The sequence below is a fragment of the Bradysia coprophila genome, chromosome IV (genome assembly GCF_014529535.1).
Source record: "Bradysia coprophila strain Holo2 chromosome IV, BU_Bcop_v1, whole genome shotgun sequence".
NCBI classification, from domain to species: Eukaryota; Metazoa; Arthropoda; class Insecta; order Diptera; family Sciaridae; genus Bradysia; species Bradysia coprophila.
The window spans coordinates 8,830,530-8,846,839 of record NC_050738.1 but is presented as its reverse complement, the minus strand read 5'-3'; the positions used below and the strand labels follow the sequence as shown (position 1 = coordinate 8,846,839).

General features: G+C 32.9%; 2 protein-coding genes and 1 long non-coding RNA gene across 3 annotated transcripts in view; 2 read left to right on the top strand and 1 right to left on the bottom strand.

Annotated features, from left to right (window-relative positions):
- Window positions 1-11,277, bottom strand: part of LOC119066938 (ankyrin repeat and BTB/POZ domain-containing protein 2) — a 29,653-nt gene extending 18,376 nt beyond the window's left edge. The window contains exon 1 of the mRNA XM_037169656.1: window positions 10,716-11,277. The gene's annotated coding sequence lies outside the window, so the exon portion shown is untranslated. The remainder of the gene's footprint in view (window positions 1-10,715) is intronic.
- Window positions 1,317-13,558, top strand: LOC119066942. Its single transcript, XR_005085826.1, has 3 exons — window positions 1,317-1,357; window positions 4,764-4,779; window positions 13,455-13,558. It is a non-coding gene; the product is annotated as an uncharacterized LOC119066942 (long non-coding RNA).
- A 1,319-nt stretch (window positions 13,559-14,877) lies between these two features.
- On the top strand, window positions 14,878-16,287 carry LOC119066940 (60S ribosomal protein L27a). The gene is made up of 5 exons (XM_037169658.1): window positions 14,878-14,970; window positions 15,211-15,277; window positions 15,372-15,622; window positions 15,823-15,963; window positions 16,191-16,287. Exons 1-4 carry the CDS (start codon window positions 14,968-14,970, stop codon window positions 15,949-15,951), a joined length of 450 nt encoding a protein of 149 aa, XP_037025553.1. The 5' UTR covers window positions 14,878-14,967; the 3' UTR covers window positions 15,952-15,963; window positions 16,191-16,287.
- The last annotated feature ends 23 nt before the right edge of the window (window positions 16,288-16,310 follow it).

Below are 16,310 nucleotides of genomic sequence, written 5' to 3'. Positions count from 1 at the left end.
TCAACCATTGGAAACGTTATTCCAACTTCCTATACCAAAACCAATTTTTTTCTTTTTACAAACTTTTTTCATTTAATTCACCACCCTTCCTTATAGTACGCACACTCATCAGGGGGAAAGGAGCGAACTACGCTAAACTAGCTGTGCTAAAGTGTAACTTAAAATTAAAGAAATGAAGAGTTTGTCGACTGGTGGTCCATGTATTTGTATATTGTAATACCATCCATTTTGCATGTCATCGTCGACAACAGATGACCAGCCGGTCCTAAAACACGAAATATGTGGAAAAATAGTAATTTATCAATAATCTAGAACCTAGATTCGTATCATAGAGTGCACTAATGTACTGGTGAGTGATGTATTTGTATTCTGTAGTTGACGAGTAAGTTTAATGCAATAGGAATGAAAATGTGCGGCCTAAACTTTCAATGATGATGGCAAGCTTTTCAGTCAAACAGGGTCTTGAAATTAGTAGCGAAAACCTAGAAATCATCCTCCATTGTTGATGTAGTTTTCAATAACAGATAATTAGCCGATTATAAAAGGTCAAAGACTGTCTCACCTAATTTCAAATATCCAAAGCATCGAGTAGAGAAATTTTAATTTCGTTTACAAATGATTTTCTCTGTTTCCTATTTACAAATGTTATATCGCTAAAACGAAACATAACATAGACTTAGACTAACATACTAACGATGGATAAATTTGAATACTTTCAAAAGTTTGTAAAAATCATAGTTGCATTTTATGTGTAGCCTCCTACTATATTCAAATTCATTTGTAATAATGTGAACTCTCATAGCTACACCAACCTCAATATTTTCGGTCTCATATATGCTCCGAGTCATTGCATTCGGTTAAAAATCATTTACTATGCGATATGTGCAAAGTGGAAGTAAAAACCAGTTTCAGTTCTCGTTGTCGTTGTTATTTTTTTTTGAAAATGAAGAAGTAAAAAACCATTAAATTTATGTAACACATAAATAATTTGGTATGCATTTTACTGGTAACGTTTTTTTTAGAGAAATCTCTTCCATGGATGCAATTACAAACACTACGCGGAAGACATCATAAACCGTCATATCAAATATTAAGTTCGAAATCCACAAGTTTCACAATATATCGGAAGCGAACAGGACAAAGACATTGTCGGTTTATATAAATGTATTTGATATGCTTATGGTTACTCTTAACTTTACCATAACACAAGTCAATGGTTTTCTAGATATTTTTTGAAAAGAATTATGAATTGCCTGTGTCAAATTCACAAATCAACACCAGTTGTAGCCTTTCAGAAAGAGCAAATATTTCATGAGTCAATAAATCTGGTACTTCTATTGTTTCAGTATTTTCTGGTGTCTAATGAAAAATCATTGTTTCATTAATCGTTTCTTACGTCGTTTGGACACCGCGAGCTACCGTAAGCTGATCGCTTATGTTTGTGATCGCCTCCGATAGCAGATGAGTAGCAAATGTATTTAATATTGGATCAACGTACAAAAAAAAATCGATGTCTTTTTTTAAAGTGCGAAACCGAAAACCTAATCGGTAAAATAACTGTCGCGATACTTAAAAAGTTATGATAATTTAAACCGTTGGCCGACGGTGAAAGATAAATAAAGAAACATGAATATTAAACAGGATTTCACTCATATGGAACTGTATTGTGTCAATTGAGGACACAATTTTTATTTTTGAGTGCAGTCTGATTGAATTTTCGAAACGAAATGAATTGTAGAATTTCGCCAATAAATTATTTATTTTTTTGGTCATAATAATTTCTTTCGTCTTAACAATTGGCTGTATAATTCTCGATGATTGAAACCGTTTCGTGTTCAATAATTTATCTTTCTTCGATAATTTATTTCGTAATTCGGGTTTGCTTTATTTATGACCTTAATGACATAGAATTGAATGCAACATTCTGCCGATGTTCTGACTCATATAACGTCGGAAGCAAAAATGATTTATTTTACCAAAATAAATGTATTGTGCTACTGTTGTAGCCACAAGGACGTTGAATGTAATAAATGATCCACCTCCACGTCTGGCCATACAAAGTAACAAAAACCATTGATTTTGTTTTCAAACCAAAATACCATACAGTACAGGGCCTGTCAGGTCTCATTATATAACCGTGACAAGAATAATAGAAACTGTAACTGAAATTAAATAATTGCGAACGAGACCTTGATCTATGGTAGCCAGGTAACACATATAATATGCAAAATCTCGTTCAACTAGTGTGGTGTAATTAAGGAGACTTACAATCATTTTCGATCTGAATTGCACACATAATTCGTTTACAAAAAGACATTCTAATCATTATAAATTTAACATGAGCCCAAAAAAGAACACTTTTGACGAAGACATTACATTATATGTACCAATTCGATACATCATAATTCAACAAGATCAGAGGTCGTACAGACTGTAATAATTCAGTAGTCTTTCAAAATTTATTTTATCAATAAACTTAACGGTTATCGCTCTGGGGGTCTTAGCTTCAATTATTGGTATATGTACTGAAAGTATTTCTTTTATTCGAAAATGCATACATCGAACTCTGTATTGATTTCAATCGATAAAAAAGTAGCTCAATATGTTGCATGAGTTTTTACACAGCAAGGCACACAGTCATTATATTTTTTTATTATTTATTTGAATATTATTAATAATGTGTTTGGACAACGTATAATTGTACAGAAATTTCTAATTCATAAATATTATTATGAGAAACTAACAAGCAATTCAGAATATAAAATGTTTTGCGTTTCGTTCAGTCAACTCCTCTCGAACACAGAAGAATTTTTGCCCAAGGGTGGAGACATTAAGGAATTTTTCTGCTTATTCGCACATCGTTGACTTATAAATGTTTTGATACGTGTGCCGCTTTCATTCGGTCTCGGTAAAATAACGTATACAAAATACATCGACCGTCAACTATAAAACTCTTCTTGATTTATTTTTCTTAATTCTTCAGTTTTATTTTGTTGGTGCTGTAAATTCATTACCATTGCGTGGAATTTAAAAATGTTCGTAGAGAACTCTTGAAGCTTCATGATCTTAAAATAAAAAATTTATTGCCCATTGTCGTCTATTTGATATTCACACGAAAGATTGATGGTTTGCATCAGCAAATCGGGAGATAGGTGCTACAGAATGTTTCGTACGACATTCAGACTACCTTTTGCGGCTTATAAATGGTGAATTTGATTGTTCTCGACATGCCGGTTTGTTATAAATTTTGAATATGTTCATCATCATCATCATCAGTTATTGGTTACCGCAATCTAGCCTTTAACCAAGAGTTATCTACTAACGGGAGTTTAATTGTACCTTAGCTGAATGTTACTGTAGTCAATTATCAACTTTTACACAACTCGGAAAAGCATGTAATGCCAAGAATCCGTATGCTACCTCCTAAATATTATAGCCTTGAGATCTACAATAGTTATTTGTTCACCGAGGTCAGAAAATATAAAATTCCAATATGAGTGAAGTTTTCTGCCGGAGCGAGAGCTGCGAATCGCTCGAGTTGGAATTTCCTTTTTTTTCAAAGGTGATCATGACGTTTTTCATATGTTCCAGGTGTGATTAATCGGTAACATCCCATTATTGTTCAAACGAAAACAAATGTGACAGATTCAGTGAGAAAATGACTTTTATTTTGTAAAAACAAGAGGGGAGAAAATGGACATTTTCTTCCCCAAACTGTCATCAGACGAAGCCTCAACAAAACATGGTTTTCTCATGTCCTTCTAAGTGGAGAAAATAAGGTAAATCACACAGCACATATGAACAATCTTTTACTTTAATTGTTTCAACATGTATTTTTTGCAGATTAAGAGTATCTCGTCAGTCATAGTTCATGCCTATTTTTATAATCACTGTCAACTGTAGATGACGAGAGGATTTTGAGTGAAAGACTTAATTCCCTGGGCCACTAACGTTTCTAATCAACTTTTCAAGAAATTTCGCTAAAATCATGCTATAACAAACATATACTATGTCAACCATAAACTAATACGACATCGATCTGCCAACGAGTCGCACTGTTAGATATATCTTTCCTTCGATAAAAAATGTTGAAATATCCATGCAGCATATTTATTAGCAATTCGAAATTACATTAACATTATTTAACATAATAATATGTCGAATCGATATTGCATTTTATTTCAGTTTCAGTTTCTGTTTCTTTTTAACAAAATTTCATCATCATCTTGTATAGGTAACAATGGGTTCGCTGCACGTTAAGTATGTACTTAAAATGATTTCCTAAAGAATTTCCATATATTAACATTGCCAGTTTAAAGTGAAGAGAGATTAAATTGAATTTTATTTATTGTACAACGAAATGACATTTGACATCACGACCAGATTATTGTCTGTCAGTAGATGTACGAGCTATATTATTCCGAGAAACTTAAGCCACTAACAGTGATTTAGTCCCGACAGAATTTTTGTGTTTGTGTGGTTAAAGCGAGATTATGATAAAAAAAAAAATTCTTCTACGTCCATATGCATTAACTACACAGAAATTAATTCCTAGAAAACTTGGTAATAAAATTCGAAAATATATCAAACGAAAATGCAAAATTCACGTCGTTCACGATACTTACTGTCTAGCAAGTTATATCGCAAAAACTTGAAGAAGTGGTGGATCATCACTTATTTTGATAAAGCAATATCCCATGATCTCTCAATTACCTCAGATTTTGATTTTTTGATCATACGTATTTCGTGAAGTTGTCAAAAAGATTTGAAGTGTAAAAAGTAAGATTTGGTAAAGAAGAAATTTTACATGCTACATGCGTCGAAAACCGTACTTTTCATGTTTGAAGCACGCCTTTCGACGTCCTCAGCATGTAAAATCCATTACATAACTCGGGATCAAAATGAAAAGTCTCGTTTGCTTGTGTTTATTGACCTCGGATTCGCCTCGGATCAACAAAATTCACACGAAAACTCTACTTTTCATCTTTTTATCCCTAGTCATGTGATAAATATTACACACTTGTCATGAAGAAGTCGAGGATTGCCGAGACTGGTAGTGACAAGTATGTACTCTATTTTATCACATTAGCGAAAACGAGACAACAACTTAGACCTGAAGTGTAATTTTTGAATTATTCTTCTAGTTAAGTAATTTTGACATCCGAACACCGCGCCGCGCGTATGTGATAAAATACTATTACATACTTTTGTTCACCCTAGGGTCGAAAGTGGCTTATTACAAGTTTATGTATAAAAAAAACTGTCTTTAAACTCAAAAGCATGTAGTATTGACCTCGGCTTCCCCTCGAATCAACAAACTTCACACAAAAACTAGACTTTTAAACTTTTCGGTCCTTGTTACGCAAATATCTAATTTACACGCATAAAAAGCCTCATGAACGTACATGATCGTGATAAAATCATAAAAAGACATAAATGACGTTTTATATGGATGGTCTGATTGTGTTTGATAGAAAGTATTCCACTTCGTTTGATTTTGAGTATTTACGCCGGAGACCAACGCTTATTTTAGTCACTTTATTTAAAAGTTATGTAAGCCTACCTCAAGCGTGAGGTCCATAGAGTTTTTATACGCAGAGAGGCGTTGACGAGGAAAAAATATTCAATCAAAAGAAAATTCTCATATTCTATATTCATAGAAAATGCTTTGTCAAGGAAATTTACAAATATCTGCCCCTCGGGCGTTCAGTTTCATTGAAATCTGTGTTGAACTGAAATTAATTAATTTGTAAAGGTGACTCGTTGGTTGAGGCCATTAAACTAAAAGTTCTTCTTCACTTGATTATTACATTTAATCATTTAAAGATAAATCTATGATGCAATGACAATAATAATAACTAATGTAGTAGACTAAACGATGGTAAAATTGAACGTAAATTTAACAATTTACCGCTACAAATCTACTATCAACCAAAACCAGGTGGAAATAATGAACTATCTCGTAAATGGCCTGCATTTATTTTGTATCGCAGAACCGTTTATATGTTATACAATGTGCATCATTCGCAAAGATTACGTAAACTTTCGTAAGTCTCAATAAAAATCATCTCTCGGAATGTAATTATTATCATTATTTAAACATCATAACATACAATGCATATAAAATTATCACAAACGGAGAGCCTTAAAATTCATAAATAAGAACGGAGAATAGTCTATACCCATTTCTATAACGCAAAACTCCAGCATCATACAAAAACAGTTAATTTTTCTTTTATTGTGTAAATAAAATGCATATTTAATGATGTTGATGGTGCACTAATTAATATGAAATTACATGAAATTAGTGGCATTATTCTTTAGGTTTTATGTAACCTAGAACGGACAAAAAAAAACCAGCAGCAACAACAACAACAACTAATCTTATATGCATCTGGAATTCTGTGTAAAGAGAAATTTTACGTTAACTCACACACAAAAACGCATTAAATATTGCGGTCTTGGAATTTTAAGAACTTAATTAAACGGAGTTTTATTTATGTTCTTCGTAAATATGTTGAAAAAGAGACTCACATAAATTGGTTAGGTTGATGATGATCTCTTTTATAACGTTTATATCAACATTTTGTGCTTATAACATACATAGCATTGACTATTTTTACAAGCATAAATATTTTAACACTATGCACATTATTTGTTTATTACTTCCTTGTTCATATATCTATGCACTTATTATCGTGCACTTTAAGTGCACCAAGAAAATATGGCTGGTCATACCAATTATCTCCAATCAACACCATGGCATTTCACCGTGTGTCTGAGGGGCAATGGACAGATCTTTTACGGACAATTTATTACATATTTGAATTATATTTTATTTCAGTTACCATCGTCCAATCAATGATTATAGTTTTCTTTTGTATACCATACAAGATTCCTGGCATATTTGAAAGTTTACTCAATTTGCAGGTGGAAAGGTTCTATACATTCTCTTCTTACTCATGTCAATGACTGTCGAATCTATTATAAATTACGATGTCATGTTTGGTATAAAATGTTTTATGGCTGTTCCTGGTCGAATGGTTTTTATGTGTGTCTATTGGATGGTGATTTACTTGCACTAAAACTTAAGTTACTAGTCACTTTTTCATCCTAATGAAGCATGATTTACCTTAAATTTTTTTTTCTATAAAAAACGAATCTTACAACCTCATTCCTTGATTTTATATTGTAAAAGTGGCTTTCTGCGCAGAGCCTAATAATGGTATAACGACTCAATCAAGTAGAAGAAATAACAAGAATAATTAGAAGTGATTTATAGGAAACAAATCACTATATAGCACGTAAAGCATCAGAGAACTATTTTTTTGTTTTTTTTTATTCTCTCCGTTTAATTGATAGCAAACATTTATAGCAGGTGATACTTCCTACTATATGATGAAGAAAACCTAAATTCCAATTAATTTACTAAATTAAACTTTTTTTTGTGTGTAAAGCAAAGAAAATAAATAATAAAAAGAAATTAAATGTACATATTTACCAGGCTGATGATAAAGAAGTGGTATAAGAAAAATACTAAAAAAAATATTTAAAAAAAAAAACAATCACGAAGGCAATCTTTCATCCATAAAGAAATTTTATAAGAGATACCTTCTTTACATTTATGGGTCCGTTTGCTTCTTGTTGACCAAAAATGGCCTCAAGACAAATATTTTGTTATGACTTTGAATGTGTGTTATTAATCGGTCAATTATTTAAAATATATTTCGTTTTATTTGTGTGTTGTGGTCTGTTATTTTTTGTTATTCATCTGTTTCTACTGTTAGAGGTATGTTCACAAAATCTTTTTCTATATGATCTATCGAAACGGCTCAGCAGTAGGTTGTTTTTTTACAAACTCACAATATAACTCTCTAACGAGCTGAACCATAAAACTACCTTTATTAACTATTTTGATAAAAAAAAACTTATTGGTTCAGTATATCAGGTATGATATGATAATATGAGATAAATATTAAGCAGCCTCCACGTACTAGATATACATTCAACATCGCAGACAACCTATAATCTCTTTTTCCAGCTTTTTTTACGGAGATCTATGTCATCTGTTGTTGACAATAAACCATTAAATTTAGCTAATGTATATAGGTATTCGACGAGGAATTAAATTCCTGGAGTTAAGTTCGACGATAGGCTGTAATGGACGGATTATCTTAATTCCAAAAAGAATTATTGTCTCGTCGATAACATGATAACCTGAGTATTACTCAAAAGATTTCCAAAAAAAAAGAATTGTTTGACTAGGAATGAAATTCGTGAGGTTAAGTTCAACAATGTTCTATATGACCTCGCGATCTGAAAAATATTTCCAACAAAATAATCTGCCTGGTCTCTTTCTCATACTTGAGTAATAATCTAGGGTTTATTCCAATAAGAATTTTTTGTGTGTCGCTAATAGAAAAAAAAAAGTTTGAGCGAGAGTGAGCGAAGCGAGTTTAATTTTATTCAAGAGGGAAGCATTCAATAAGACTTAAAAAAATTGTTTTGAATAAAATAAAAGGAATGAAGAATTTATGGCAAAGCAAGATAAAGAGCTGCATTGAGCAATATCATTCAGTCAGTCAGTCAATGGACCTGACCCACCCAAAAGGTGAGACATAGTATACATATTATATTCACTGAAAATTCCTAAGTCAAAAGAAGTAGTAGACTCGATAATTTTGCCTATGATATGCTTAAGGTCAGCAAAAAATTAGTGGATCTGCTCGCAATCCTTTGACAATTTGTCATTATCAATTAATAGTACATTACTTACCAATGTGGCAAATGATGGAAATGGTACTTCTTGTGCCACATTGCCAAGTAAGGTATTTTATTCAAATACTTGAGGTAAAGTTTTGGATCCGTGCAGTAAAGTTAACTTCACGTTTTTGAGCAAGATATCTTCTACACAAGGCAATTGCGACGCAATATTAATGATTATTCCTTTGTTTGAAGTATTAGCGCAATACAAATTTCTTTTTATAAATGACATAATATTCACTCTTTTTGTCTGTATCAATTATCTGTTATTGGCAGACACGGCAAAAATGGACCTTGTTTAATACGGTCTTATTTATATTTGTCACAACTAGTGAAGTAAAAGATCACGTTTCAGTCTTAGATCAATAGAATTAATAGATTCGACACGTCTATGAACGGCTAAACTTAGTTATAACATATTGAATGTTGTGCCAGGCATAAGCCAAAATGGGGTTTTAAATACGAAGCATCAAATCGAACGAACAAAAAATGAGAAACAAAAATTTGAATATTTTCATAATTTAGGAAACAGCATCTCAACATAATGCTTAATTTATGCCCAAAAATAATTTTCAGATCAAACACTTAATGTTTATACAAAAATGTGGCAGGTCTTTATAATCGTGTCGTTTCTATCGGTTTTCTTTTCTTTTATTTATAATTTTGGTATTATGGTGTGATACAAAGCATAACATTCTAAATGTTCGGGCTTTTTTTATCAGATAATTATTTTATTATTATAATAATGCCCATTGAAAGTGTGCTCTTCACCCAAAAAGGTGATGTTATCGTTGTTTTATTAATTTTTATGGATTTTTCAAATAACCGTAAAGAATGTAGATTTTCGAAATTATTTTCATTAAACACTCAATTCGACTGGACTTCTTTGACTTCTTCAAGAGAATAGAAACATCGGCTAGATATTCGACACAAAAAAGAACTGGCCATCACTGCCGTGATACAGGATTATTAATAAAAACTTTTGGTTAAAATCGAAAGAATGCGTGATCTCTTCTCGTTTTTCTTCTTTTTTTTTAATTTTTGATTTAGGATCAAAGTGTATCATGAATAAGCACAATAAATTGAAAATGAATTTAAGAAAACAAAACCTAACCTTTTCGATGGTCTCGAGTGTTAGACCATTCCACATTTAAAAATAAAAATAAAATAAGAGTTTGGGTTAGTTGTTTGCATTGCATTGAAATCTTTTGTTGTTGAAGTAGCATAGTTTGAACACAAAATAAAATCGATTTCATGTAACAACTGTAAGTGTGATATGTGAAAGTCGAGCCAAAGAGTCACGTTTTGTGTAAGTGAAACATTATAGAGAAAACTTTCGATTGATATTTTAAAAGAGACGAGACGAGCCTTTCAGGGCTGATGAATGTTTCGGTAAATTCAGTCAATTGATTTCCCAAATAGAGACGGGTAGACGCTTCCTCTGAAGTTTATTATACTCTCAATACGACGAAAAATAAAATTGAAAATTGTCTCGAAGCTACCCATCCTGTACAATCATGCAAGGAATTTGTATTCTTCAGTTGCTAAATATTTCAGTTTCGAATTTCTGTTTCAATCATTTGTAGGTAAACAGAAAAAAAACAGGAAGCTCATATCATATCCGCAGTTCACGGGTGAGTTGCTTCGAATATGTCTTACTTCTTCAGATAGTTATCGTACGAAAGTAAATGTACGTGAATGTTTAATCGTGTGATTAAAAACATTAAATTGTTAGAGTTTTTGTAGTCATTTTTGAACTTTTTCGAACTTCCAGATTCGGTATCTACTTTATCCAGAGACAAGCCAAAACGAATTCTTATCAGATTTTTTTGTACTGCGTGAAAAGTCTCTTAATTATGCAGCATAAAAAGTGATTTAACGTCGGGTTTTGTCTTAAACATTTGCGACAAATTCAAAAAGATTTCGTGATAAATCCCACCAGATGCAATTACCTTTTAAATCATAATCCAATATTAACACGAAGATGATGGTATTGTTATAATAGTAACATCCACTGTGTTTGTACAATTAACTATAAAAATCGATAGTGGAATTCACCGATACAAAACAACAAATTTTACAATTTTTTCACAATGCAATTGAATCGAACATTTCCACTTTAATTTTTCTTTTAACATTGAATATGCGCTGCAATTTAAACGAACCGAATAACAACAATTGTTTGTGGAAAAATTCACACACAATTAAATTCTTTCATTAAAAATATTTTTCCAAATTCCCCTGGTTAATAATGCTAAATTGTGGAGAAAAACTTTCCACGTTTCACTATACACAGCACAAGTCTTTTGATTTTGTTGTTTTTTTTGTCAGCTTCACTCGATTGAAAATCGAATAAACACACCGGAGAGAGGTTAAACTACATCACACCAACGCGATATATACTCAATTTTATCTGTTAAAATCGTAACGATACAAGAATTCACCACAACCCGTCGCTTACGAATTCCTCTCAATACAGAGTCTGATGGTCCATAAACACTAACCATAAACAGAATGACCAATTTGTGTGCTTGTGATTCGTATAATGCTTAAGAGGTAAAGGATTTGATTGTATATTCATAACACGAGTCAGTAGCGGCGTGATTCGCGGAACGTGTTTTTAATTATCGTCTGTCCATCGTGAAAATATTTTCCCGCTTTAAAATCACTAATGTCGTTAGACATTGGTTGGTCGATATGAAATTATGATTTGAGGAAAGTGAAATGGGGACGAGTGGACAATTTTGGGCAGATAACGTTCCAGGTCCACCCTGACGCGCGCCCATGAACATTGGTATCCAGACAAACAGGTTAGAAGAGAATAGGACGTGTGTTGGTTACAGTCAACTCTGAAACAATTTACCTATACGAAATTGTGCAAGAACAAGAAGAATAGATATAAGATGAAGTTGGAATGGAAAATGTTCTCGTGTATATGTATACACATTTCGTATACAATGGACAGGTATAAATTTTGTAAAAGATAAACATAATATACAGTGCACATATAGCATAATACACAGCACACACCTATCCTCTCTCCTATAAGAAAAGAAGGAAAAACGAACAAAAATGAAAAAGAATTTACCTTACATTAGCGTTACAATATAAAATAATATGTAGAGATATTTATATCGACTTTATTCATATTTATATTGTAACGTTCGTGTGTATTTATATATGGACAACACAGAGTGAAGTGATACATGCAACTTCGATGAAATTCCAATGTAAAAAACGCAAGCATCAACTTAATTGTTTTGTAATTTTAAAAACTTTTAAAAATAAAAAGGCACAACAACAACAACAACAAAAATTATAAATTGTGTCGCATCGCGAAAAACCATTACAAAAATGAGCTCTGGCAGCTGCTGGCTGCCATTTAGGAGAATTCGTTTTTGCTGATGATACGAAAGAAAAGGTTCAAAGTATTTTGTTCGTGCTTTTTTTTCGGTGTCACTGCATCCGAAATATGCAAACAGAAGCTGTTTTCTCAGAGATGCTGGCTGCATATACTGCACACTGCACAGCACATACATATATTTATGTTCGGATTATGCATGTTAATATTTATATATTTCGGATCCAAATTATGCTTAATTAGACGAACAATAATGTTGGGAAATTTTTGGTATAGATTGTCGTTTTAACATTCAATTTTTGCTGATTTGATGGTTTCATATAACCCAGGGCGTTTACAAATTTTTTTTTTTTTTTTTCGTTTGTTGCAAAATGAGGTACATATTGAAAGTATTTGAAGAACAGAAGTTCGCTCAGATTGATTGTAGATATAATAATCATTTGAGCCATTCGTGAGCTCATATAGAGATTATGTCCTGATGCCAACAATTTTACAGACGTCTCTGTAATGAGAAATTTAAGTGATGAGCTCTGTCTAATTTGGCAAAATGTTACAAACATCAATGAAGTCAAAGATTAATCAACATGATGTTGAGAAAAAAAAAGATCAACAGTTGTAATAAACTCGTCCCCATGTAGCCTATACTAACTGATTCGACGGTGTACGTTGCATGTTAAAAAATTGAAGTACAAGATTTGAAATCCACATATTGATTTGATCGATGGAAGTAAGAGACCTGATAATAATACTGTCATATGCTTGCCGTCTGTAACAGGTCAAGGATCAATCAAGGATTTTTTAAGGGTCACATAAGTACTTTAGCAAAGCTGACATCCAGATTCAATCAAAAAGCCCTGTATATGAAAATTTATGGACTGTATCATAGGATATCCTATGCTGAGTTACTTAAAATTTTCTCACGTTTTAAGTTGCTCCAGTTACTGTTCGTTACAGTATTTTCACACACCTACAAAAGGTATAACTTTTTATATAACCTAACCTGATACGCGCTCTCTATGTTTACCATATTTACCTCATGTGTGAGTCGAACATTTAAGTTTATGCAGATTCATCTGTTATCGACAACCACGACAAAAATATAAGTGATGACATCAGAGCTTGTACTAATACGCCTAATGTGGTCGTGATGTTGTATGGGTCCTGATTAACCTAAAAATAAATACCCGATTATTCTATAAACTAGAGTAGCTACAATGAGAAATTTGCTGACATGCAGCTTTATTGTTCCGAGACCTAAATATCAGCAGAACTTATATGTTATAACAAATGAAGTAAAGTCTTTTCTATCGATCAGTTTAACCTGTAACAGACGGCAATCATATGACCGGTACTATTATCGGGTCTATTACTTCCATCGATGAAAGTATTTTAAATCAGTTGATTTCAAATCTTGTACTTCGATTTTTTTTAACATGTATTTTACTATAGAAAGGACCATTACTTGGAGCTTGTCATTATTTTTGTCGTCGTTGTCGATAACAGATGAACAGACTTTCATTCGGCTCGTTGTAATTTTATCAAGTTTTTTGAGGTCTCGAGTGAACGAGATTATTCATGTTATTGTCGTTTATAAGAACTGAATTGCTCGTGTTCTAAAAGTTTTGTTTTATAAACTGTACCAAAGCAAAGCACCTAGCAGGGTAATAGAGGTTTTCACACGTCAAATAGAGTAGTTTTTTGATACCAATAATACCATTAGCAGCCTTAATGGTAATTTTGCAATGACATTTTGAAAAAAAGGTATGGAAATATTCGCATACTTCGATTAAAGTACTACTTTATTTTTTTCGGTTACCCTGCTAGGTGCTTTGACCAAAGCTATGACTGTTCAGATTTAAAAGTGTCAGAAGACTCAAACTAAGTATAAACTCAAGTATACTCTATACCTATAGATTGCTATTGTATAATGTCAAAATTTGTATGGAGCGGATGAAATAGCGATTTCATATAAACAAACTCACCTTTCAATGTAATCGCTATTTCCTCCGGTTTTTATGAACAGACCATACCTCAGGTAACTAAATAAACCATTCGCTTAAAGTTGAACGCCTCACACCCCCGTTCTTATTTTTGTAGTACAACTTGGGCACACGGCAGAGTAAAATAAAAAAAACTTTCCTCTGTCGTGCTTGAGCAAGAATTATAGAAACTTTAAATAGTCTGCGAAGACAAAAATTAAAATTTTAGAACGAGCTACGTTTAATATTCTGGTAATTAAATTTTTAATGAGTTGCAAGCGAAGCGAAATTTTTGAATTTGACGGTATTTATACTATCATACACAAAATATTAGTAAAGTCAAGATTTGCCAAACCTGAATAAATAAAATAAGTTATTATTTGACTTCTCGCTGGATGCTTTGGCTCCGGCTAACCCTGAAAGTCGGATCAAATCAATCTGTTTAAAATATCCCGACCAAATAAAGTACAAGATTCAGTAATATTCTTGCCATGTGTGAAAGAGGAGGTCAATTTTTGTAAAAAAAAAATCGGTCATTTTATCATCAACTGTGGTGTGTCACCCCGTATCTGTATCTGTGTGACCTCCCCAAAGTTTACAGACTTGCCTCAAATGACGTATAACTTATAAATCATTTGCGCAAACTATCTATTGAACATGTTTTCACTGTTGCCAGTACAGTTTTCACTGTATGATTTACTTACCGCCATTTATTTTGAATTTTTCTAGTTTTTTTCATCCATAATATAATGTCGCTCATACCGAAGATATGTCAACCATCGTGCTCCCAACCCTGATGTCACACCACAAAACGCGACCAACTTCATAGCAATCTTTCTTTCATTTTTCCCTTCAACAACAGAGATGGTGAGTTTTAACTTCGTGCTCGAAAATCTAAAAAAATTAGTGGAATCCGTGATGATACTTTGATAAAATTGTTGAAAATCAATTATTTAAAGCATCTACCATTGTGTGCCGTATTAAATTTGGGCCGATGGCTCGGAAAATCACTAAAATTTTCGATTTTTGTTTTCGCTACATCTGACAACAGTTTGTGTGATGTTTAGTTGACCAAAACATTAAAGTGAATTTAATTTTAACTTACAGTCGAACCAAAAGAGAAAGAAGACCAGAAAGCTTCGTGGACATGTCAGTCACGGGCACGGTCGTATCGGTGAGTGTCGAAAACCGTTCCATTTACAACAAACAATATTCGGTGTAAATATTGAGGTTAGGTGTGAAATGATAACTTTCCCAAATTTCAACAGGCAAGCACCGTAAGCATCCTGGTGGTCGTGGTAATGCCGGTGGCATGCACCATCACAGAATCAATTTCGACAAGTACCATCCGGGTTACTTCGGCAAGTTGGGTATGAGAAATTTCCATTTGAACCGAAACCACAATTTCTGTCCATCAATCAACTTGGACAAATTATGGTCGTTGGTTGGCGAAAAGAATCGTACAGATTGCAAAGCTGACAAAGAGGGAAAGGTTCCAGTCGTCGATCTAGTGCAATTTGTGAGTATCTTGGACTTTGTTTTCGTTTCAATTGTCAAAAAAACACTTCCAATGATGATCCAACAGTTTAGCGACTGGCGGACTGAAGCAACGTACAAATTGCAAACCCATGTTGTTACCTTTTTTACTGACTACTTTCAAATGACTCCATGCGGAGTGACATTTTCGGTTCTTGTCCTAATGAAAATTGTGTTTTCCAGGGATACTACAAATTGTTGGGACGTGGACACTTGCCGAAACAGCCAATCATTGTCAAGGCCAAGCATTTCTCCAAGAAAGCTGAAGAGCGCATTAAGGCCGCTGGTGGCGTCTGTCTCTTAAGAGCATAAATGTAACAACCGGTAAGTTGATTATTAAAAGGTACATGTGCTTCACACACACGCGTCTGTTATCTTGACCAAATGCTTTCCAATCGATGATGTAAAACGTATACACGTCAGACAAATACGGTGAATGACAACTTCATAACTGAACTGAGATTACAAAGCATTATAGTCTATTGCAAATAGAGCTTGCGATGACTGTGGCTATAAGATTCCAGTTGACTGACCTTTCGTTTTCTTTTCAGATTACATTTCCGACATGCTGAAGTGTACGATACATAAATTCCAACTTTGTGTGCACAGTTTTTACGAAAATAAAACTAATTTAAGAGAATTCGTCAAGCAATTGTTTTTGTTATAGTAGG